The following is a 23,929-nucleotide window of genomic DNA, read 5'->3' as shown; positions in this document are numbered from 1 at the left end:
CCTAAAGGTGGAGAGACGTGAGCGTCCAAGGGCGTGAGGTGGTGGGAGATAGGGACTGACCTGGACCCCCTTCCTCCTCTTCATGTCCCTGCCCCCCATTGTATGAGTGTCCTAAGGCTGACGTAGAAAATACCACAGGCTGGGCAGCTTATATAACAGAGGTTTATTTCCTCACAGTTCTGGAGGCCAGAATACCAAGATCAAGGTTATCAGCAGGACCGGTGTTTTATGAGGTCTCTGCTTGGCTGGTGGATGGCCGCCTTCTCGTGTCCTCACGTGGTCTTTTCTCTGGTGCCTCTGTGTCCCAGTCTCTCCTTCCTGGAAGGACACCAGTCATATTGGATAGGGGCCCATCTCTTTAAAGACGTCATCTCCAAATACAGTCGCATTCTGAGGCACTGTGAGTTAAGACATCAGCATATGAATTTTGGGGGACACGGGTCGGCCCGTAACAGCCTGTCTCCCCCTCCAGCACCAGGAAGGGGAGTGGAGAAGGGAGAAGAGGTGGCATGTATGGGGGACAGAGGACCACGACTCCGCTCTTAGGAGCACAGATGTGTTTGGCCTCCTGGGCTTGGGCCGTCTTGGGGGTGATGAGCCTCTGGTTGTGCTGGGGGAGCATTACGGCATCCGGAACCAATGTTTCCCTTTTAGTTAGAACCATGCGCCTCCCCCACAGCGGGGGCCTTTGCAGTATTGACGTTATTTATCGCTCTTGGCTGGCGTCTGGGTCACCGTGAGGGGAGGGCGTCTCAGGGCTTTCTGTCCATGTTGGTGCCTTAATTGAAACCCTGTGCCTTGGTCCCCATGGAGCCTGAGGGCCTCCCCCTGGCCTTTCCCATGCCGGGGCTGTAGAGTCCTGCCCAGTGGGGAGGCCTGGGTGCCTCCCCGGGTAAAGCCCTGGGTCTCATGGCCACTGGTCTTTGGTCCACAGAGTTGGCCTTGTTTACTTCCCGTGTTTACTTTTCTGCAGTGTTTGCCTTGGCTGCTCCTTGTAAAGATGCCCATCTCCTTCCAGAAGGGGCTGGAAGCTGGGGCAGCCGGGGTGTTGACTTGAAGTTGGCCCCTCCGGGAGGTTCTCGGCAGAGGGATCTACAGGAACAGTGTTTCCGAGGTGGTGGGGTGTTGGCCACTGGTGGTCGCACAGGCCCCTCAGCGCCGACAGCGTCTGGTGTGTGTGCCCTGTTCTCATGGCATAAAGTGACCGTTTGCTCCTCGCTTTGAAAAAGGAAAAACAAAACACCCACACGGCCAGTCCTGCACCTACAAGAAGATGGTGGCTGTGACCAGCATCTCACAATGACTCGTCACTGCAAGAGAGAAACTGTCACCATCAGCATCTCCAGCCTGAGGGCTGTCACACAGCAGCAAACACTCACCTCTTCCTGCTGGCCCCAGGCTGCACCTGCATCAGCCCAGGCTGTACCCCCACCAGCTCAGGCTGCACCCCCACCAGCCCTGAGTTCCTCCGACATCGGCTTGGAAAGCGTGGGTGCTCCTGGCCTGGCTCCAGCAGCTCTGCAGAGAACTCGGGGCCGGGGCTGAGCATGTCCCACTCGAGACCCTTCCAGGGCCGGAATCTGCCCCTTGCACCCAGGACTGCCCCGTCTGTGGGGGAAGAGGAGTCTAGTGGAAGGGAGCCAGCGACCAATGCTCAGGGTGGAAATGCTCCCGATTTGGGGCGCAGGCACCAAGCTGTCCACGTCTACCGAAGGGTTAAAGGGGAGAGGGCAACTATCCAGGACTCTTTGGGGGAGGAGGGAGGAAAGTGGCAAAGGGAGGAGTAACAGCTTCTCCTAAATCCCATGGAAAACCCGGGTATTTTTCTGAAACAAAGAAACCTTCAGCCATGACAAAGAGCAACACTAATCTCCCGGGGAAATGAAGGGAAAAGAAACAGGAAAGAAGAAGGCACATGGGATCCACGGAGAAGGCCTCTAAAAGGCCCCGACTGCAGGTCTCCTGAGGTCTCCTTGAGACCTTTGGGGGCCCTGTGGCGTCCCACAGTGTCCTGCATGCAGCAAGTTCTGTGGGTGTTTACGCTGCAAAAAGGTCAGCGCTGTGAGTCTGAAGAACAACGCAGCTCCCTGCATAGATGCTCACACCGAAGGAGGAGGTAAAGGGTTCAGTTTGTAAATCTGCAGAGACTGAAAACCGCAGAGGATTGATGTAAATCAGTGGTTGGAAAAAAAATGCAAAACACCTGTTTACTGCTCTGTACTTTGCTCTGTTTTCACGATTTGCTGTTGTGAGCAGGTATTGCTTGAAGAGTCCGGAATGGAATTATTTTTTTTAACGTTTATTGAGAGCGTGTGCGTGAGAACACAGGCCCGGGAGAGGCAGAGAGAGAGGGAGACACAGAATCTGAAGCAGGTTCCAGGCTCTGAGCTGTCAGCGCAGAGCCAGACACGGGGCTCAAACTCACGGACTGTGAGATCGTGACCTGAGCTGAAGTCGGACACTCCATGGACTGAGCCACCCAGTCGCCCCAGAACGAAATTATTTTTGAAATCGCAGTTAAGCACTTGGCCACTTTAACAGAACCAGCTGAATCCACCAGGGGCTGGGGGAGAAGGGAAGGCAGGCCAGCCACGCAGACAAGCATACAGCTCCCTGGGGGAGCAGCCCATCCGCCTGACTGCCAGAGGATCACCTGAGGGCTGGAGGGTCGGTTGTTTGAAAAATCTTGGTGCCAGAGCCTTCCCCTGCCCCATTAGAATCTCCCGGGGAGTCTCCCCAGATGTTCCCAATGTGCAAGCTGAGGCCCAGTGTCCCCAAATTCTTAACCTGCAGGCCTCTGGCCTCAACCCCCACTACTAGGGTCTCCTGTGCACCCTGGATCTGATGGCTGGTTTTTCCTTTCAGTCCTGACCCTGTTTTCAGATTCCCTCCACCTGCCTCGGTAGGCTTGTTCCCCACCCAGGCCAGCCCCTGTGTCCTGCAGCCCCGCCCTGGGTTTGTCCCAGCCCTGTTTGTCCCAGCCCACATTAAAAGAAAAACAGAAGGACATAGAAAGTCCATGTAACTGAAAGGGGAAATTTTTAAATACCAGGAATTAAATTAAATCCACACCACTGAGGGTCCCCCACAGTGAGGATTGAATGTCACCACACTGAAGGTCACTTGACCAGCATCACTGAGGATCACCTGTGTTATGGACTGTCCCCCGCAATGTGATATGTCACCAGCAAGTCAGAAAAGACAGGACAGGCCCGTTTTGGAACCATCGTTGGTCTTTGAGTGCCAGGCACATGGGCCGAAGGAAGACAGTGAGAAACTACACCCTGGAGATGTTCAGACCAAAAGCAGAATAAAACTAGAAGTGACAGGGCTGGGGTGGCCAGGGGCACATGGGTTTAGGCTGGAGTTTTGTTCCTTTACACAAGAGCTAAGGGGGGTTGCCAGCCGATAGAGGGAGGTCCCTGCTGGGTCTGCGGTGAACCAGCTGAGAGTTTGCCCTGACAGGACAGGAGAGGACAGAGAAGGAGGAGGGCACTGCCCGCAGGGAGCCAGCCTCAGGCTCCATGGTCAGTGGGTCCTGGGGACTGAGGTTGGGAGAATCAGAGTTGAATAACTGGGCAGGTGAGGGCCCAGCAAGGTTAAGGCAACACCTCAGGGAACCCTCAGCAGCCCTTCTGTGTCAGTGGGAAGCACAGGGGCCCCAGGGACCGCCCAGGGTGGGAGAGGAGGAGCTCACTCAGGGCCAAGGCTGCCTGCTCCGGAGAACCAAGGCAGTGCCCGTGGCTGCCAAGGGTGGGAAAGGATTACAAAGTCACGGCAGGAAAAGGGCACGGGGGCCCAAACATGGGGTGGTCTGGTTGGTTCTGAGCAGATGGAGCTAAAGTCACGTTCTCTGAGGATGTTCAGGCCAGTGGCTGGGATCGGCCAGGCAGGACCGAAACCTGCAGGAGCTGAAGGGCCTTGCAAGCCTTGGGCTGCAATATTCCAGGCAACCACAAGATGACGACAGAATGCTGTGTCTGTCTCCATCCTGGAGAACTGAAGTCTGTATCTTTAAAATTCATTATAGTCAGTGACAAAGCCCCAGTTCTCATTTTAAAAAGCAGACACGTCTAGGGGCACAAGGGTGGCTCAGTCCGTTAAGCGTCCGACTTCGGCTCAGGTCATCATCTCACAGTTCGTGGTTTCGGGCCCCACCTCGGGCTCTGTGCTGACAGCTGAGAGCCTGGAGCCTGCTTCAGATTCTGTCTCCCTCTCTCTCTGCCCCTCCCCAGCTCATACTCTGTGTCTCACTCTCTCTCTCAAAAAATGAACAAATGTTTAAAAAAAAATTTTTTTTTTTTTAACAAAAACAGACACGTCAGACCTTTACATGGAGTAAATTAAGTCAATTTGTACCTGGGGTAGTCTGCCTCTCCCGGGTCAGGACCAGCTATAACTAAGCTAAACCTGAGCTAGGGTGCCAGGTCCTGCAGAACAGGGCTGGGACCCTCCCCTGGGACAGCCCTGCAATTTCCTGACCTTCTGGGCATCTCCCCCTGCACATGGCATCTTTCTGAACAATCTTGTATAAATCCCATCATTTTAAAGATGCACTGGGTATGTTGACCCTAGTGGAGCCAAGATGGGCCCAGCAAGCACCAGGCCATGCTGGAGACAGGCCTTTCCGGGGACAGCCAGTGGACACTGGGCCAGCCTGGGAGCTCCTGGGGGAGGACTGGGCCATCTGGAGCATCTTGAGAGCTCTGAGCTCAGATGGAATCAGATCAAGGCCCAGTGAGGGTTTGGGACAGCTTCATGTCCTTTAGTCACCCTCCACCCCAGCCTCTCCTCTAGGATCAAACCCTGACCACAGGAAATTCTCCCTTGACTGTGAGTCCCCGAGATCAAAATTTGGAGCCTCAAAAACATTGTTCTGTCCTTTGATGAGGATGTTCAGTGTCTGCCCAGGGCTGAGGGTCAATATCACACATATTGTTCTAGCTGAGAAATTAAGTTTCAGGATTTCAGTTTCGTAATGCTAACTCTTTTATCCCCCTTCTGTAAATCTAACATTCTGTAAAGGGTGTTGACTTAATTTGACGACTAACAGTAATTCAGGTCTGCTTCGTCTATTGCCAAATCCCACAAAAAAACTTGCTGCCCTTTTTTTCTTTTGGTGTGGGACTGGAATAAGAAAAAGCCACATTAAAAAAAAATTGTATGTATATTGCAGATCTTATTATTGCTTAATGTCACTTGCTTCATTTGATGAATTTCTTTAAATGGATTAGTTCAGAAAATAATGTTATCTTCCTTGAAAAACTGGTTTTTATTGTCAGATAAGGAGAGTTAGGTAGCCCATCGAGTTTCCCTTTTTGCTTTGGCTTCCAGGAAGCTCAGAGTTAAATGTAATGGTGTCTAATTGTCAGTCCTGATGACCTCTGCTTCTTTTACCATTATCCTTTTAATTTTGTTGTTCTACTATTTCGTGTGTTTGCGTGTGTTTTCTAATACTAAACAGCTCCAATTCCTTTGTGAAAGGCAAAGTCTGCTTCTGGGACTTATCCAGTGGAAAGTGATGAGTAAAAAATGATCCCCACAGAAGGAGTTCATGTCCCACTCCTTAAAATCTGAGGGTGGCCCGACGGGATTCAAAGATACTATGCAGAGGGCGGCGGTAGCTCCTTAAGAAGCAGTGTGGGAAAGCCTGTTCCATTTGCTGCCCCAGCACAGGCCGGGGCCGAGGCACTGTCCCTGCAGCCCCTTGCTGGCAGGAGAGAATTTTGAGGCTCACAAGAGAGTGTTGTTTGTACTTGGTGTATGAGAACCCCGGCTTAAGGACCGCTGGGGCGAAACTTTGTTGTCACGAAGGTAGGTAGGTAGCCTGTGGTTGTACCACTGAGTTGAGAAGGTTACTTAACCTCCCGGGGCCTCAAATGGCCTCCTCGTCACTAAGTTAGGGGCACGGCAGGTGCGAAGGATGAGGTGGAGTTAGATATTCTCCCAACCCGTTCACCCCAGATGAGGGTGGTGTTTACGTTTAAAAACACAGAAGAGGGGCACCTGGGTGGCTCAGTCACTTGCACATCCCACTCGCGATCTCAGGCCATGATCTCACGGTTCCAGAGTTCGAGCCCCACATCGGGCTCTGCACTGACAGGGCGGAGCCTGCTTGGGATTCTGTCTCCTTCTCTCTCTGCCCCTCCCCTGCTCGCAGTGCTCTGTCTCCTCCTCAAAATACGTATACTTTAAAACAAACAACAGAGAAGAGAAGACAAAGGAAGACTTTGAATATATAAAGATGTAAACATTTGTAGGAAAAAAGTCACCTATGAGCAAAAGGGGGGCAAAGGAGCAACTCTGTAATAAAAAAAAAAATGCAGAATAAGCCAACGATGCAACCCCATTTAAGTCAAAGAAAGCAAACCGATTCTTTACATGCCTGATGCTGGGAGCTGTGCAGTGAAACGGACTTTCTCAGCGGTGCTCACAGGGTAGAGTGATCCAGCCCCTTCAGGAAGCTGCTTGCAGAGGTGTACGGAGAATTTTTAGAGTATTTATTACTTTGACCCAGAAATTCTACTTCTGGGACTCTGCTATGAAATAATCCATAATATGGAAAGAGCTCCTTGCAGAAGGATATTTGTGGTGAGGCTGTTTCTGCTATTTAAAATGGAATCGATACAAATGTCTGATCACACAGATATCACAAAATGGAATAGGACCTATTATTTCGTAACAAAGTTTTTTAAATATTTACTTAGTTTTGAGACAGAGAGAGAGAGAGAGAGAGACAGCACAGGCGGGGAAGGGGCAGAGAGAGAGGGAGACATAGAATCAATCCAAAGCAGCTCCAGGCTCTGAGCTGTCAGCATGGAGCCTGACGCAGGGCTCGGACCCATGAACCGTGAGATCATGACCTGAGTGGAAGTGAGACGCTTAACCGGCTGAGCCACCCAGGTGCCCAGAATAATCCTTCTGATGACTGTAGACAAGGCAGATGCTTAGGAGATGGATGTTACTTGATAAAGCAAGATACATTATTGTATGTAAGTAATTACCACCATTTATATGTACATGATGGTAGTTTTATTTATATATGTGTGACTTCAAGGGAATATCACAAAATGAAATTGTGGTTGTGGTAGGGTGGTAGGAAAACCGTTTTTTGCTTTGTTTAAACTATTTTTCAAAATCATAATGTTATGTTACTTTTCTAATGAAAAATACATAGCTTTTCATTTTATTTATTTTTATATTTTGAGAGAGAGAGAGAGAGAGAGAACATGAGAGTAGGGGAGAAGGGCAGAGAGAGAAGGAGAGAGAGAATCCCAAGGATCCCAAGCAGGGTCCACACTGAGGCAGGGCTCGATCCCACGACCCTGGGATCATGACCAGAGCTGAAATCAAGACCCAGACACTCAACCCACTGAGCCACCTAGGCTCCCCCATAGCTTTTTATTGTAAAGGAACATAAAAGAAAATGGAAAAGGGAGGTTAGGGGGCACCTGGGTGGCTCAGTGGGTTGAGTGTCTGACTTCAGCTCAAGTCATGATCTTACAGTCTGTGAGTGAGATCCCCACGCTGGGCTCTGTGCTGAGAGCTCAGAGCCTGGAGCCTGCTTCGGATTCTCTGTCTCCCTCTCTCTCTGCCCCTCCCCTGCTCGTGCTGTCTCTTTCTCTCTCTCAAAAAATAAACATTAAAAATTTTAAAAGAAGGAAAGAAAAAATGGGGGGTTAGATATGTGCTTACCAGGTTTTTAGATCCAGACCAGTAAAACGAAGGGAAAAAAAAAGGGATGGGGTCTGAGAGAAGATTACTCTGTCTTTATTCCGTCAGGCTAAGGACATCTCAAAATGCTAAATATGGCCTACTATCAATGTAACTTAATAACTAATAATTTAATAAAGGAAAGGCCATTTTCACACCAAAAAGTAGGATGGACAAAATTTTGCTATCACGTCCTCATTTCCCCATTTTGCGAGGACCTGTGGCACCCTTGATGGCTGACTGTGGCTCCTGGGTCAGAGTTTGGGACCCTTCTACCCGCAGGAGCCGGGCCAGGGCTCCGACCCCCAGCCACAGCCGTCCTCACGGATCCTGCATCTCTGGAGCAACGGCCCCGCCTGGCCACACTGAGATCTCGGTGCCATTGCCACAATTTCAGAGAGCAACGCTGGCTCTTAATGGGGAAATCCAGTTGGCCGCTGTTATCAGCGATGAATGGGAAACTAAGGCACAGTTTACAAGCAGGGAGCACCTGGGGGCAAGACACCTGTGATAAAGAGGTCGCCCAGCCCCAGCAGAGGTAACGGGGAGGTTTTTCAGCTCTCCTCTGTGCCGCGGTCGTCTGTGCATTTCCGTTGTTAGACAAATGGGGTAAAAAATCACCGCTAAAACAGTGATATCCCCGCACCGCCTCCCTGGTGCCTGGAGAGAGAAGCCTCTTAGAAACACAGGGGGACCACAGCTTTCTGGACCACAGCTCCTCAGGAACATGTGCCCGCTTCCCTTTAAGCCCCTGGCGGCCTTGTGGACAAGGGCGAGCCGATGGATAGAAGGTCAGGCACCTACCCTGCCTTCCAGGTGGCAAAGCCCTCACGTGGAGGGGTGTCTGGATCCTTCTTCTCCAGAGTCATCTGTGTCTCTTCCCCGTGATGGCAGCGATCCCCAAACCTCGCCGTGCGGCCGAAGCACCAAGGGGAGACCGAGATTCTAATTCTAGGTCTGGGTGGGGTCTGGGATTAAAATAGAGGGAGATCTAGCTGTATGTAATTGCAGTGCCCACAGGCTTGAGCACAGCCACAGAAAGGTCTCGCGGAAGTTCTGGCGGGCCTGGTGGGTGTGCGAACGAGGACACAGATGGCACTTTTTATTCACTCATTTAAACACGTCATCGAGCACACCTCGCTCCGGCCCAGCCTGGCGGCCGCTCAGCTGCAGTTTCCAGGCCTCAGATGTGCCCTCTGGGGGGCCTCCGTGGTGCAGCCCTTTGGTGAAGGGAAGAGCTGCCTCCCGGTGGCTGTGCTTTGCAAACCCAGCTCGGTGAGGTGGAGCCCGGCCCTGCCCGCAGTCACTCACGGTTCCGGAACCGCCTTCCTGGGGGGGCGCTGCCTGGAAGCTGTGACTCAGACCTCCTGCCCTCCGCCTGGAGCCTGGTCCCCGCCCTCAAGGCAGGAAGCGGAGTGTGTCAGGGCAGAGCAGGTGCGTCTGGGCCTGATGTGACATTCATCCTTTTTTCTGGCTGTCAAAGGTGCAGATAATTAATAAGAAGCTGGATCTTAGCAACGTCCAGTCCAAGTGTGGCTCAAAGGATAATATCAAACACGTGCCAGGAGGCGGCAGTGTGAGTATCGTCACACTTTCCCTGGGCCCGTTCCGTGGTTCTGGTTTGTAACAAGCGGCATGAGAATATACACTTGCGAGACATTGCAGAGAATAAACCGTCCTCGGGGGCAGAGTCTGTGCCCCCCAGGCTCCCTGCACCCGTGTCCACGGTTCTAGGAGGGGTGGGACCCCAGCACCTGTGGGGCCCCCGGCCTCTGCAGAACAGGAGGATGGCTGAGCCTCTCTCTGGCCCAAACCTGGAGGCCAGGTCCTCACGGCATAATACCCGGGGTCCACCCCCCCCCCCACCGCCCGGCACGGGCTCCTGGGAGCCCCGCCGCCCGTTTGAGGTTGGGAGGAAAGGGGCAGCGTCTGAGACTGGGCTCTGTCCCCTCATCCCCCGTGGACGGACAGCCCTGTGGACGGCTGGCACGTCCGTTCTGATGAGCAGACGCGATGTTTTGCTGTCCTCAGAGCAGGAAAAGTCCAGTCCCTGCTCGTGTTTGTCTCCTGCATCTGCGAGGGACGAGCAGATCCCCAAGCCTCGGCTCAGGTGTAAAACCGGCCCCTCTCCTGGCAGAGGCTTCAGGGGAAAAATAGCCCCCAAAAGTGCACAGGGGACCCTGCCTGCGGCGCTTGGGAGTTGACAGAGAAATGCTGCCTTGGACCCTTTTACGTTAGGCTCCCTCCAAATGTCGTGGGGACGCCTGGTGTCCCTAGTGGGGGAGTCCCTGAGGTTTGGGGCTGGCATCCTCACCTCTCACCTACCCACTCCATCAGCTCTGCTGTTCCCCTCCCGGCCACTCCGTGGTCACTCACCGTGGGTACGGACTGGGCCTCCCGCGGCCGGGCCCCCCTTCTCTGCGGCCCCTACCCCAGCCTCTGGGTTGACTGGAAACCACATTTAAACGCATCAAAGTGGGAGGGTCGAGCCCTTTGAGGTCCACCCCCGGCTGGGGGGACGGTTTCTGAGAGCAGGTGCCTTGCTCCTGGCTGGCAGCCAGGAGGGTGGCAGGGGGCAGGGGACAGTGGTAGCCCCAGGCGGGCTGTCTCTCCAGAACGTGCCCAGCCTGGGCCCGCACCTCTGCGCCCAGCCCCGAGGTTTATTCTTGCAATGTGAGTCTGTCTCCCGCCCTGAGCTGCATGGCGCTTCCGTAACGCTTCCTCACCAGTGTCTGCTCAGCGTTTTCCTCTGTGTCCCCAACCCTGCTCTCCTGTCCCGCTGCTACCAGAAGGAAGGGGAAGGTGTGGGGACCACCCCCCACCCTGACCCACAACCGTGGGCTCCGCGCAGAGTGCTGGTTGCTGTGTTAGCTCCGCCTGGATCTCTGGTATCACTATTGCAGACCTTGGCTCTGGCAGGAGGAGCAAGGCCTGTTCTCTGGTTTAACTCCTGTCTGGTCGGCCGGCAGGAGGCCGTGCTGGTGGGGCCTGGGCTGTGGGGTCCAGAGGTAGCTTCAGGCGTGAGCTCGGGGCAGACGGTACATTCCCACTGCTGATGGCAGTGCCCAGGACATGAGGGGACTTCCTCGAGGGCACCTCCTGTGCTCCCGCCCTCTCTGCCCGCCTCCGGCTAACCTATGTGACCTGGCAAAGAGCCGCGGGATATCTCAGGCTGGCCCTGAGCATTGTCCTTGGAGCGTGGCCACTGCTGGTTTGCAGTAGGAACCTTCACAGAAAGCTCTTCTCCTGGTGGAAGGCGGCTGGGGGTTCTGGGCACTTGAGCCAGGTGTTTTGGGGGTGCTAGACCCCTGGCCTGGGCCCTCCGGCCTCTGGCTTGTGGCCCTCCCTTCCCTAGCCTGGAGGGGATGTCCCAGCTGGCAGGCCCAGCTCCCTTGTCCACCTTGGGATCCTCCCTGCCTCCTGCGGGCTCTGGGCTCCACTCCAGGCCTGGCCTCCTCCCTCCCCGGGCCTCCACTCCTCCTGCCGCCCCTGCCCTGGCTCCTACCCTCAGGCAGTCCTGTCCCCTCTGCCTCCTTCTGCACACCCTCCTCTCCCCAGGTTACCTCATCCGGGCTGAGGGGAAAGAGGGAAGTCTGGGTCACAGAATTTACTTCCCTCTCTCTCGTGCCAGGAGGAGCTCCCGTGGCCCCTTCCCTGCCTCTCAGCGCGCTGTCTCCCAGACCCTGTTCCCTCAGGACCGTTCATCCCCCTCCCGTCCACCTGCACGGGCGCCGGCTGCCACACCTGGGCGCTCCCCTTGCCTCACTCCACAGACACAGGCCAAGGGCGCCTGTTGGCCTCGGTCAACTCTCCATCAAGAAGTGGCAAACGCCAGCATGATTTTAATTAACTAAAATCATTTGGAATTGTTCCAGGTGATTTAGACAGAAGTAGATCTCCCTCCTTTTTTGTCTGGCTCTCTGGCTGGAGGCCATCTGTCTCCTGGGTAACTCCGGGCTCCCACTCCGTGGTGACTGGCCTCTTGTGGCCTCACACGGGTGGTTGCTGGAGGCCCTGGGAAGTGTCCCTCAGTGACCATCCAGGGACCCCCTCACAGACACGGCTTTCTAGAGGCTTCCTCCAGAAAACCCATCTGCCGATGCGGGGGTCCCTGTGGGGGATCCCCTCCAGGGAGTCGGTTCTTGGGCTGAGATCGGTGGGGCGCTCAGCGGCTGTCATTCCCCTCGGGAGGGTGGGCAGTGGGCAGTGTGGCCAAGCTGCGTGCTGGGCCCCGGGCCGGTTCTGAGCCCTGTGTGTGTCCGAGCTGTGCTCCATCTCTCGGGGACTGACCTGCTGGGTCCTCTGTGCCGTCTGCCCGTCTCCTGCTGTCGCTTTGCTCCTTGAGCTCGAGAACCGAAATGTCTAGGACGCTGTGTTGTCCAGGTGCCAGCTGGCTCTTACCTCCAAGCTGCCAAACCGCTGTGGGTGCTGCTTGCCGAAGGTCCCCACACTTGCTGCGGTGCTGGGCTTTGTGGGAGCCTCTCCTGGGAGGAAGCGCCCCCACCGACCCCACTCTGCCCGCTCCTCTTTGAGGACCAGCAGATGTGGCTTTCTGGCTTGTCCAACAAGATTGTCCAAGTGCGGTACAAATGGATCCTATGGATCCCTCCTTTCTTTGTCCCCACCGAATGCAGTGTCACTGTCAGCTCAGGAAACAGTGACTCTTTTAAACGAACGGTGTGGGCCCTGCACAGTGACAAATATCCCTGTTTTCCCCCTGTGGGACCGAGGGCACTTCAATCCCACAGTCATTCTCTGAAGACCCCCCTCCCCTGGGGCAGGGCTGGCGGAAGTCCAACAACACATTTTCCCACCATGACCGGGTGCCTTCCTCGCGGCGGACAGGAAACACCGTCCAAGCAGGGCCTGGACTTACACGGCTGCTCTTCGTGGGGTTACACCCGTAATTAAATCATCCTGTTTTATTCTCTGTCTCTCCCTCGTCCTCTCCCGCCTCCAGGTGCAAATAGTGTACAAACCAGTGGACCTGAGCAAGGTGACCTCCAAGTGTGGCTCGCTAGGCAACATCCATCATAAGCCAGGTAGCCCTTGCAGAAGGCGGGGAAGGTCGGCGGGGGGAGGTGCGGGACGGGACTGGGTGGTGCCTTCTCCTGAAGTGGCTGGGAAGGATTGATGGGATGGGCTGACGAGGGGAGCATCGAAGGTGGAACTTGCTGGGCCCTGGGAGGGGTGGCTGTCCCATCTCACTCCTGAGCAGGGCGCCATGCTGGCCCAGCCAACGTGACGAGGGGGGGGTGGGGGCGGGTCCTAAGCCCTAACCTGGTTCTCCAAGCAGGCTGCACAGAGCCTCTAGAGCCGGGGACAGGCCTGATCTGGCTCCCGAAGGCTGGCTTGTGGATGTTCCAGTTTGGTTCCCAGCCCACACAGGGGACACGTCACCGCCTGCGCCAGCCATTGCCAAGCTCCGGCTGTGACTTTGTTTCGACAGTAAATGCCGTTGGAGCTCTGCCATGCTTCCCTCCCCGCTCCCCTTCCCACACCACAAGAAAATCAGAGCTATCTGGAGATCTCTCTGCGCTGATGGAAATGTTCTAGACCTGCTCCGTCCAGTGTGGTGGCCCCCAACCACACGTGGCTACTGAGCCCTGAAAATGTGGCCAGCGCAGTGGACAAAATGAGCTAATTGTACCTAATTAAAATTTAAGTAGCCGCATGGGGCTGGTGGCTACCGCACTGTTCCGGGAGGCGGCCAGCGTAGATCTAGATTCTAACTCCTGTCCGGGGGTCCAGAGTGGGGACTTCTGCCGTGGGCCCGGTTCGGAGCTGAATCCGTACTTGCTGAAGCATTCCTGTGGGGAGACAAGGCTGACAGAGACGTAGTCCGGATCGTCTCTCATCCCGTTCCGGCTTCCCTTACACTTGTTGTGGGAGTCTGGTCTCTCCCAGCGAAAACCGTCCCTCAGCTGTGCCACCATTCCCGCCATGAGCAGCTTTCTTGGGCGGCCTTATCCTTCCCCAGAAGGGAAGGATGTCTGTCTGTCTCCCTCTCTGGCCGCGGCTCCCACGCTCGGGTGCGGCACCTAGTGTCCGAGGAGGGGGAGGGGTCAGGGCCCTTCCTTCGTTAGGGTGCATTTTGCCATTTAGTTTCGTTCCGAGGCCTTGCAGGGCTGTGGCTTTACAGGATGTTGACCGAGAGAGACTTCACTCTTTGGAAGCCGACCACTTTAGAATTTAGAATCTTTTCTCCTACCCTGAGTTGTCATTGACCTTTGCATGAACGAAGGAGGAAGGATTTGTTGAGCCAATACTGACGCACACCTTGGTTAGAGAGCAAACTGTTGTCCAGCCCTTGGGAAGGGCTCTTACCTGGGCCCAGACTACCTTCTAAATGAAGGACCGTCTCGTCTACTCCGAAGGATTGGGGTCTACTTGGAATGGCTTGCTTGGCCCTCCTTCAAGGCCTGGTGCCCCCGTGTGTGTTGTGTTCCAGGAGGCGGCCAGGTGGAGGTAAAATCTGAGAAGCTGGACTTCAAGGACAGAGTCCAGTCGAAGATCGGGTCCCTGGATAACATCACCCACGTCCCTGGTGGAGGGAATAAAAAGGTACAAGGGGGCGGGGTGGGGAGGAGGCTGCATTTAGACACGGCTGTTAATGGAGTGGGGTGCACGAACCCGGTCCGGTTTTCCAGAGAAGGAAAGCTGAGGGGCCCGAACTAATTGGCTTCCTGTGGATTCTCAGCGACCCCCAGGACTCATCGGGTGAGCCACCTTCGCCGGCCGTTGCTGTCACCTGGGAGCCTTGCCAGATTTGATGCCCAGACCCCACCTGGAGATTCTGATTGGTCTCAGGTGCAGCCTGGGCACCTGGAGTTTGTAAAGCCCCCAGGTGATGCTTTCATGCCCGGAAAGGTGAGCGCCGCTGTCCTCCGTGACGGCAGTCGGCCCTGTGGTTGGCAAGCGTCCACGGAAGGAAGTGGCCATCCATCCCCAAAGCCAGCCCCAGCGCGCCAGAGCGAGTAAAGGGAGCGTAACCTGATTTTGTAAGTGGGTCACCAGGCAGCCAGAGCAAAACGGTGATGCTGAAATCCAGATTCCCGCAGAGCCCCTGCCTGTCGGTCACAGAATCGTCCACGGGGACGGCTGCTGGACCCCGGGCCTCGGCGATCCGGGCGGTCTCTGGAGTCCTCGGGTCTCGCCGTGGGAGCTGGGGGAAGGGGAAGCGGGGGCTTGTGGCCCTGAGCAGGCTCCCTCCGGGCGCATCACAGGATGTGGTCTTAGGGCCGTACTTCTTTTCTGCAGAAACACAGCCAAAGCGCTCTCTGGGGGGTTCCCACCCACTCCAGTGGCCGTGAACTTCTGGAAGTGGCTCATTTTCCAGTTTGCAGTGCCCCCCAGCAGCTGACAGAGGGGTGGTGGAAGGAGAAGGGGTGTCCCAGAATGGGCACAGACTCTGAGACCCGACCCAGCGTGAGAAAGGGCACTGGCCAAAGTGGCCCAGCTGGTTGGAAGTGGCAGCCGTCACACCGTTCATTCTGAACGGACAGGCCCCGTGCCGCGTGTGAGGCCAAAGCCCAAGGGGGCGGTTCTGGAGAAGCACTGGCTGGTGTGGTCTTACTTCAAGCAGAGGCCGCAGACTGAGACCTCAGGACAAACCTGACCACGGACAAGCTCCCCGAAGGCCGGGGCGCGGAGGGCGGGGTACTCACGCCCTTGGATGGCCTTGCGCTCTCTGGCTCCCCGCAGCACCCCCTGTCACCCCCCCCACCCCCACCCCGGACAGCAGGGTGGACCCGGTTCCCCAGACTGGGCTTCCAAGGTGCAGAAATATCATCTCAGTGCCTGGTCCCTGGTAAAAGAGGGGCCGGGAGGCCGCGCGCTTCAAGGGAAGTGAGGCAGGGCCCAGTTCTCTGAGGTTGTGGAGAAGGTTCTCTGCAAAAGCCCGGTGGCTCTTCTAGCTTCTGTCACCTGACCGCCTCCCTGGTTTAAGGCCTGGGCATTGGCAGTTCCCTGGGTGAAGGAAGGTCTCTGCCCGTCTCTGGAAGCTTCTATGTCCTGAGCAAAGCTCTGGGCTTGACTCTGCTTGGAGGTGGGACCTGGGCAGGCCGGGCAAGTGCTCTCAGCTCGTTTCTCCCTCAGCAACATGGGACCGAAATATCCACATCCCCGGGTGGTGCTGAAACCCAAAGGAGATGGTGTTCTGGAAGGTTCCTGGTACTTTGTAACCAGCTAAGAACGTGACTTAGAGTCAAGCCAGAGTGTGAACTTCTGTTTTAACTCACCTCTGTGCTGGCTGAGAAAGGGTGGGCCTGGCCCTGCCCACCACTCAGAAGACACTGTCCTGACCCCAGAGTGTCCCTGCCTATCTAGTCCCCCACTTCCTCCGTGATGGGCAGGAAGCTCTAACAAGCGATGGAGTGCAGGACTCCCGTCTCCAGAGCGCCCTTCAGTTTGGGAGATTTGGGGACTTATAGCCACGTCCAAGCCCCCCCCCCCCCCACCGCAACGGGGGCTTCTCAGCCGGGGTCCACGGACTCCCGAGTTTGTGCAGAACGCTTGTGGGTCTCTGAGCGCATGCCCGCTTGTGTCCATCTTTCTGGCTTCGCCAGATGCACAAAGGTCTCAGGACCCAAAAAAAGGAGAGAATTCCTGCCCGTCACTTCCGGGCTCGTCAGGAGCTCTTATGAACTGCTCACATCTGCGACACAGGCTTTCTGAGTGTCGTGGGCATCCTCTGGAGCTAAGTGCCTCTGGGCTCCTGGCCCGGTCATTGTTTCTCTCCTTGAAAAAGGACTTTATGGCACCATCGTTTCTAGCACGCCTTCCAGGGCGGTTCACGCTTTGCTGCCACCTCCAAAGCCCTCAGTCAAAGGCGAAGGGGAGGAGTGTGTGTGGCTCACGGCTGGACGGCAGTGGCTCTGGGGATGTCCCTTAATCATCTCCAGCTTCTCCCTCATGCTTTACTTTGCAATTGGGTAATATTTTTTTTTTTAGAGAGAGGGCACCAGTAAGCGAGGGGCAGAGACAGAGAGAGAAGCGGGGCCTCCCCCGGGCTCATGTGTTACCCGGAGCGGGGCTCGAGCTCACCCCATGCGTGACTCGAACTCATGGACTGTGAGCTCATGACTTGAGCCGAAGTCAGATGCTTAATGACTGAGCCACCCAGGCGCCCCGTGCAGTTTGATGATATCTATTAAGATAAAACGCACATGTCTTTTGACCTACCAGCCATTCCGCTCCTAGGATACGGTTACACGTGTGTGAAATGACGTGCACACAGGGCTATATTCATACACGGCGTCATTTGTGATAGCACATGCTAGAACACCCTGAGTTTCCATCGATAGGGGAATAGATACATTTTGGTGCATGGCGATGAAGTACCACACAGCCCTCAACAAGCATCAGGGAAGCAAGTACTGGTAACGGAAGGTATTAAGTCTAAGAACCAACGTGTGAAGCGCCTATTAAATATACATTTCTATCCCACACGTGTGGGCTATCTCTGCAAGGGTGCACAGGAAACGAGCGATGCTCACTGTGTCTGGAGAAGGGACGCGGGTGGCCGGCAGGCAGGCACTGGAGGACCCGCGCGCAGGTGTTCACTCCGGGACGGTGGCCAGACCAGACCACGGTCCCCGCAGCCCCCGGTGGTGGTGGTGGGGGGCAGGCAGGGCTTGCTCCCCTTCCTATGGCTTAATCCACCCCTCCTCCCCTCCGCCCCAACTACCTCCTCTCTCGCAGATCGAAACCCACAAGCTGACCTTCCGCGAGAACGCCAAAGCCAAGACAGACCACGGGGCGGAGATCGTGTACAAGTCGCCCGTGGTGTCCGGGGACACGTCTCCGCGGCACCTCAGCAACGTGTCCTCCACGGGCAGCATCGACATGGTAGACTCACCCCAGCTCGCCACGCTAGCCGACGAAGTGTCCGCCTCCCTGGCCAAGCAGGGTTTGTGATCAGGCCCCCGGGGCGGTCAGTAATCGTGGAGAGAAGAGAGAGAGTGTGGAAAAAAAAAGAATAATGATCTGGCCCTTCGCCCTCTGCCCTCCCCCAGCTGCTCCTCACAGATCGGTTAATCGGTTAATCACTTTAACCTGCTTTTGTCGCTCGGCCCTGGCTCGGGACTTCAAAATCAGTGACGGGAAAAAGAGCAAATTCCAGCTTTCCAAATTGATGCGTGGGCTGGCGATAATAAAATATTTTTAAAAACGTTTAAAAAGACGACCACACCCACCATTTCCTTGGGCAATTACTTTTGATTCTTTTTTTTTCCCCCTCCGCCTAGAAGAGGGAGGAGAGGCTCTGCGAGCTGCTTCTGGGTTATCTCAAGGGACTGCGGGCGCCCCTGCTCTGCCCTGTCCTGGGGGTGTCACAGAGGCAGCGGCAGCAGCAACGGATTTGAAACCGGGTGCCGTGTGGGAGCCGCGGGGGGCGGATGTCAACTTTGTGGTGGGGGTTGGGGGAGGAGCCCGGGAGAGGCTGAGGCAGGGGAAGGGGGGGAGGGAGAGGGCAGAAGGGACAGTGTGGGAGTGGGTGATGGGGGGTGGGCGGGGAGCCACTGCTCTCTGCCTGGAAGGACAGCGGGAAGGGCAGACCGCCTCGGCCGCCCACAGCTCGCTCGCGCCAGGCGGCCTCCCTGTGCTCGGTGGCCCGGGGTCGGCCGCGGGGCCCGTGTGCCACCGTCCCCGCGGGCGGCCCGTGGGAGAAAGGCTCTGGTTGGCGGGAGGAGGTGGTCGGTTGGCGGGAGGGGGGCACCCTGTGGATCGCTTCCTCGGAGAAGACTGACCTTGACGTCCCGAGCGCTGGCCTCTTTCTCCCTCCCCGCAGGGTGGGGGCCCCACGGAAACCCTGTTTTACTGAGTTCTGAAGGTTGGAACTGCAGCCACGATTTTGGCCACCTCACAGTTCTGGGACTTTAGGGCTAAACCAGTTCTCTTTGTAAGGACTCGTGCCTCTTGGGGGCATCCGCCTGTTCCCAAGCCTGGGCCTCTGGCATCCCTGGAGCGTGCTGGGGTCTGGGAGGTGGGTCCTGAGCCTCCTGTCCCTCCCGTGGCCACTGCAGCCACCTGTCCTCCCTCCCCCCACCATGCCCATGTGTCTGCTGTGCGGAGCCCAGTCACTGCCTGTCCCCCTCACGATGTCACACTGTCCCGAGTTCCCAGCCTCACCACGCCCCTTTCTCAGCACTGGACGTTGTTCAGACGCAGGAGGCACCTGCTCTCAAATAGAGGGGTGTCTGAGCGAAGGCAAAACCCAGGCACAAGGTGAGATCTCGGTCCCTTGGTTTAAGTTATAACTCACCCGACCGGTGTGTCCCCTCACGATGAACCTGATGACCGTACTCCGTCCCTTACCCCCCACCTCTCCTCGCAGACGTGAGCCAGGGTGGGCTCAGCAATGACCCGGGATGTTTTGGCCTTGTTTCTACTTGGAGAGCCTTTTCCTCCCAGAAGGCCTGGTCCCCTTCCTGAGTTGAGCTGGCAGCAGGTCGGCCGTCCTGGGTCCAGAGGCGGCAGCAGGTCAGGCAGGCAAGGCCCCTGGGGCAGGGCCACACTCTGTGCCCCGATTCCACCCGAGCTTGTGACTGCCAGCCTCTCCGAGAGCCCCGCCAGCGCTCAGCCCTGCATACCCCGGGAGGGGAGCACGCCCCTCGGAAATGGTTCCCCCCCCCCCCCCGCCACCCCCCGTCCCAGCTGGAAGCAGTGCTGTCTGTCCTGCTGGAGCAGCTGAACATATACATAGACGTCACCTTTCCCTCCCCGTCTGCACCCTGTCGCGTTGTAGTCTGATTTGTCTGTTTATGCTTGGATTCACCAGAGTGACTTTGATAATGAAAAGGTTAAAAAAAAAAAAAAAAAGGACGCATGTATCTTGAAATGCTTGTGAAGAGGTTTCTAACCCACCCCACGGGGGTCCTAGATGTCTCTCCCTCCCACACGGGGGGCTTGGCTCCGGGTGGCCGGTGTGGCTCTACCCGGTCACAGCCTCCTGATCTGAAAGGCTTCCGGGGCATCTGGGACCAGGTTCTGACATTGGAGAACCTTCAGCTTGGAGGAAGGCCCAGAGCACAGGACTGGGACAGGATCCTGGGGCAGAAGCTACGGCGCCCCCTTGCCGCCCCGCTGGGACTTCCCTTTGTGGGGGCAGAGAGAGGTGGATCTTGTGGCCGGCCTGGTCTGCAACGAGGAGATGGCCCTCTCGATCACAGCCAGAAGCCCCCAGCAGCCACGAGGGTCTTACGACACCCTGTGTCACAAGAGAAAGGAACCCAGGACCAGCCAGGGAGAGGCCTGGGGTCCCACTGCAAGCTGTCCCCCTGGAAGGGCAGCCCCAGCCTCCCCACCAAGCGCCCTCCAGCCACAGCAGGGCTTGGATGGACTGGCCGCCCCGGATGAGCCCCGGGGGCCCGCGCTGCCTGACTGCAGCAGGGTGACAAGTCAGGAGACGCCGTTCCCAGAGCCTTGGTGGGGACCCCCGCCGACCTGGCACAAGCCCCGTCTGCTGCCACGGGGAGAGGAGACAGCCTTTGTGGAAAATCGCCATTTTAAAGAAATTCAGCGACCTCAGGCCCAGTTCTGCCACTTCCGGTTTGGGCACCGTTTAAGGCACCCCTGCGGGCTGGTGGGCGTCCAGGCCGCCTCTCTAGGGCTGGCGGCTTCGTTTGCAGCTCGAGCTTTCCGTGCAAGGAGTCATCTGGGCCCAGAACTAACCCGCCGTGAGGCTCTCTGCCGCTTGGAGTCCCAGCTGCTTAGAAGGGTTCTGAGGAAGGGAAGGGAACTGTGGTTCGAAGTTGGTAGCTCTTAGAGACGCCGCCCCGCAGCGTTGCCATGGACTCCGGCTGCGCCTCTGTCTGCACTTGCCCTACCTTATCCTGAGGGCCTTGCTCAGAGGGCTCCGGGATCTCCCTCGTCGGGGAGGGGGGCGGGTGGGGACTGCTGGGGTCGGCCTAGAGATCACGGTCTAGGGTGACCAGGTCAGTGCGGCAGGGAGATTGCAAAGGGATGCTGGCTTGTGACCTTCAATGAGGACAATCCCCCCTCCCCCCGCCACCAACAGGCTGGGCACTCTCGACCACCCCCGTTCCCCCCACGTCCAGTCCGCGTCCCCTGGGTGGGCTGTGCTGTGCCCCTGGTTCCTTCAAGCTCTCCACTCACTTATCCGTAGTTCTATTTAAACGGACTTCAACGCGGAGACTGTATCCTGCTTGCGATTGCTTGTCGTGCTTCTGGGGGGAGGGGGGAGGAACCTGTAAGCTAGTTACCATGGGCAGAGGGAAGTCTTGGAGGGCAGCAACCACCGAGTAACCCTTTTCTTCGGACCACCCACGTTTGCTAGAGGTCCCTGGGGTCCCGCCAGCTGGCCCCGTCTCCTTCCCCGCCAGGGGCAGGCAGCGAGGCTTGGGGAGGAGTCTGGAGACAGAGCTGCCCCCTCACGGGGGTCCCCGGGCCCACAGCCCCGCCTACCGCAGACCCCGGCATCCTTCCATCTAAGCCGCCGGAGCCTCCGCGCCACCTTTCCCACCTGCTGCGGACGTGCAGCCTGTGCTAGCGGCCGCTGAGAGCTCTTCCTTCTTCCTTCCCCCCTCTTTTGTCTTTGTCCCCAAGTCAGGCCATCGGGTGGGGATGAGGGTGGAGGTGGAGGTGGTCAGCTCGTCGCACCTGCAGACCTGTGGCTTCGAGACTTCTGGTTTCTCTTCAGCTCTGAAAAGGGTTACCCTGGGCACCGGCCCAGAGTCCCCCCTCCTAATGGACTTAGCCCCGTGAATTTGCAGTGTTGGGCAGGACAATCTCTGGCACTCGCAAGTCCCATGATTTCTTTGGTAATTTTGAGGGTGGGGGGAGGGACATGAAACCATCTTAGCTTAGCTTCCTGTCTGTGAACGTCCATATGGTGTATTGTGTGTTTTAACAAACGATTTACACTGATTGTTGCTGTAAAAGTGAATTTGGAAATAAAGTTATTACTGATTAAGTAAGGTCTCCGTGCATGGATTCAAAGGACAAGAAAATGATTCAGGATGTACGATGTGCAAGTCCTTTCCCAACCTTAGAGAACTTCGCTAAGCAGGAAATGTCAAGGTTGCTAAAATCTCTCTCTGGGGCCTGCAGGTGCAGGAAGAGTTCTCAAGACTCGTTCATTTCCACTCGATTCTGACTCTGGTGCCGGGAGTCCGTCCCGATCCAACTCAAAGAAAGGCCAGTACCCTTGTAGGGGGGCTCACAAGGCTGCACTCCAACTCCAGAGTCTGTTAAGACCCACACCGGCATATTCAGAGGGGCCACGGCTGCAGCAGGTGTAGGTCTCGTTTGCTCCCAGAGGCCCGGGGCTGGAGCAGAACACTAGGCCCGCCAAGGCTTCGATTCCTTCCAGGCTTCCGGAGCCACATTCCTCTCTCCTTTGGGTCCTCATTAGATTGGGGAAGGAGTCTGCTACACGGAGATAGCAGATAGCCCCTAGCAATGCCACAAAGACAACAAATACCAAACAGTAGCCATATCAATTCCTGTTCTTTAGTAATTACGTCAAGGTCCTAAGAAGGAGCCCTTCAATTTTCATACAAAGTTTCAAAATACCGGTTTTCTCTGCTTTCCCCCTTGTGCTCACTCTAGCCACTGCGGGCAGAAGCTTAAGCAGAGAAGGTCTTAAGTGCAGCCACAGACGCAGGAACAGGGCGGCCAGAGAGAAAGGCTACCTCACGACTCGGCGCTCATCGCCAGATGACTACCGTGGAAAAAGGGAATGAGGCCTGCCGGCGTCTTTCTCTCGTACATACAAAACCCAGCCCGTAGGCTCCTCAGAAGAACGATGCTACGAAGTATGTACATTCTCACTGACCCCAACACCAGAAAAGGCAGTGAGAGGTGGGATCTCCCTGAGAGCAATTCAGAACAGTTCTAAGATGTCGTACTGCTGGCCTCACTAGAGAAGGAGCATCAAGAGGCAACGACCAACTGCTTACACCCAACAAAAAGTTTATCTACACAGAGCCCCCTACACCCTGGGCACCCCTTACTGCCCCCCCACCCCGACTCCATCCTCTCCCTGGTGGCCATCAGGTGGCCCTGCCAGGTGCCCAAGGACAGAACGGAGACTTCCCAAGGTTCAGAGCAAGTCCAGTGACCCAGAGAACTAACTGCTCCAGTGGGACAGGGTCCTAAGCTGCCACCCCCGACGTGGACCCGGTCCAATGTCAACAAAGGCCTGGCAACACAACGTTCTGTAACTTTTTTTTTTATTTTTTTCCATTTTTCCTTCCTTTTTTTTTTTTAAGCACTAGTCTGTGCTTTGCGAACAGAATCAAGACATTAACAAAGATCAGCTTCTCTGAAGAAAAGCATTTCTATAGAACAAAGACAGCTACATGTTTCGCTGCCAATACACAGCTCAAAGCAGGAAAAGAAAATATTTACAAAATACAAGGTTTTTTTTTTCCATTTTTGTTTTTGTTTTTTTTTTTTTTTAACAATGCTAAAAGGGTTATTCAGAATTTTCAACCTTATAAATAGAAGAAGCACTTTATGCATAGGGATATGGTGCATTATTGTTTTTAAAGAAACAATGACAAACCCTTTAACTTGCAAACAGAATCAAAAAAAATCACTAATGTTGAAAATTGTGAAAAAACCCCAACCATTAAGCAGTTTGTCTACTATTTTTATACGATTACAAAATGGCAACAAAAAAAAAATAAAAATAAAAATAAAGAAGTTCTTATTGCCCCCCCTTTTGGTGATGTGATCATACATGAGACAGGCACGAGGTTGACCAAGGGGGGTAACGAGGGAGTGATGGGAACCACAGCTAGGACCAGACAACGTTCCACAGGCAAGGGGAGCGTGGGAGAGGAAAGGCCGGACACCAACAGGGAAGTGCGTGTGGGGGAAATGGGACCAAATGAATCCACGACGACAGAATCCTAGAGGGGAGATGACTGCTCGTGTCCCTGACCCCCCAGTTTGCAGAGGAGTGGGAATGGAAGTAGCCCTAACCCCACCTTCACAGACAGGGGACACAGTTGGTAAAAACATCCGGGTGGAAGGCCTGGTGTGTGTGGGTGTGCGGGTGGCATCGGGGAGCAGAGAGGGAGCGCAAGGGGCGGGGCAGGGACCTGAGCAGCCGCAGTCACGTTACTGCAGTGAAGGAGTCAAAACAGAGAGGACCAAACGCAGCGGAAACCCAGACTAGGTCTCCAAGATCTGGGTGACAAAGGGAAGCCGTTCTGTCGACTGAGAGTTCGGAACAGGTGGCGGTTAT

The 23,929-nt window shown here is 55.9% G+C and overlaps 1 protein-coding gene across 18 annotated transcripts in view; it reads left to right on the top strand.

Annotated features, from left to right (window-relative positions):
• Nucleotides 1–21,646, top strand: part of MAPT (microtubule associated protein tau) — a 101,481-nt gene extending 79,835 nt beyond the window's left edge. For 13 of the 18 annotated variants that reach the window (XM_019437494.2, XM_019437491.2, XM_019437489.2 and 10 more), the window contains 4 exons: nt 9,197–9,289; nt 12,674–12,755; nt 14,165–14,277; nt 17,416–21,646. In XM_019437494.2, coding sequence (XP_019293039.2) covers nt 9,197–9,289; nt 12,674–12,755; nt 14,165–14,277; nt 17,416–17,631 — 504 coding nt within the window. In that variant the 3' untranslated portion in view covers nt 17,632–21,646. The remainder of the gene's footprint in view (nt 1–9,196; nt 9,290–12,673; nt 12,756–14,164; nt 14,278–17,415) is intronic. The other 5 variants (XM_019437493.2, XM_053892342.1, XM_019437507.2 and 2 more) reach the window with 1 other exon arrangement.
• The last annotated feature ends 2,283 nt before the right edge of the window (nt 21,647–23,929 follow it).

The sequence above is a fragment of the Panthera pardus genome, unplaced genomic scaffold, assembly GCF_024362965.1.
Source record: "Panthera pardus isolate Hobbes unplaced genomic scaffold, ASM2436296v1 HiC_scaffold_3, whole genome shotgun sequence".
NCBI lineage: Eukaryota > Metazoa > Chordata > Mammalia > Carnivora > Felidae > Panthera > Panthera pardus.
Note: the sequence above shows the minus strand (reverse complement) of the source record. Positions and strands in the feature narration are given on the sequence as shown.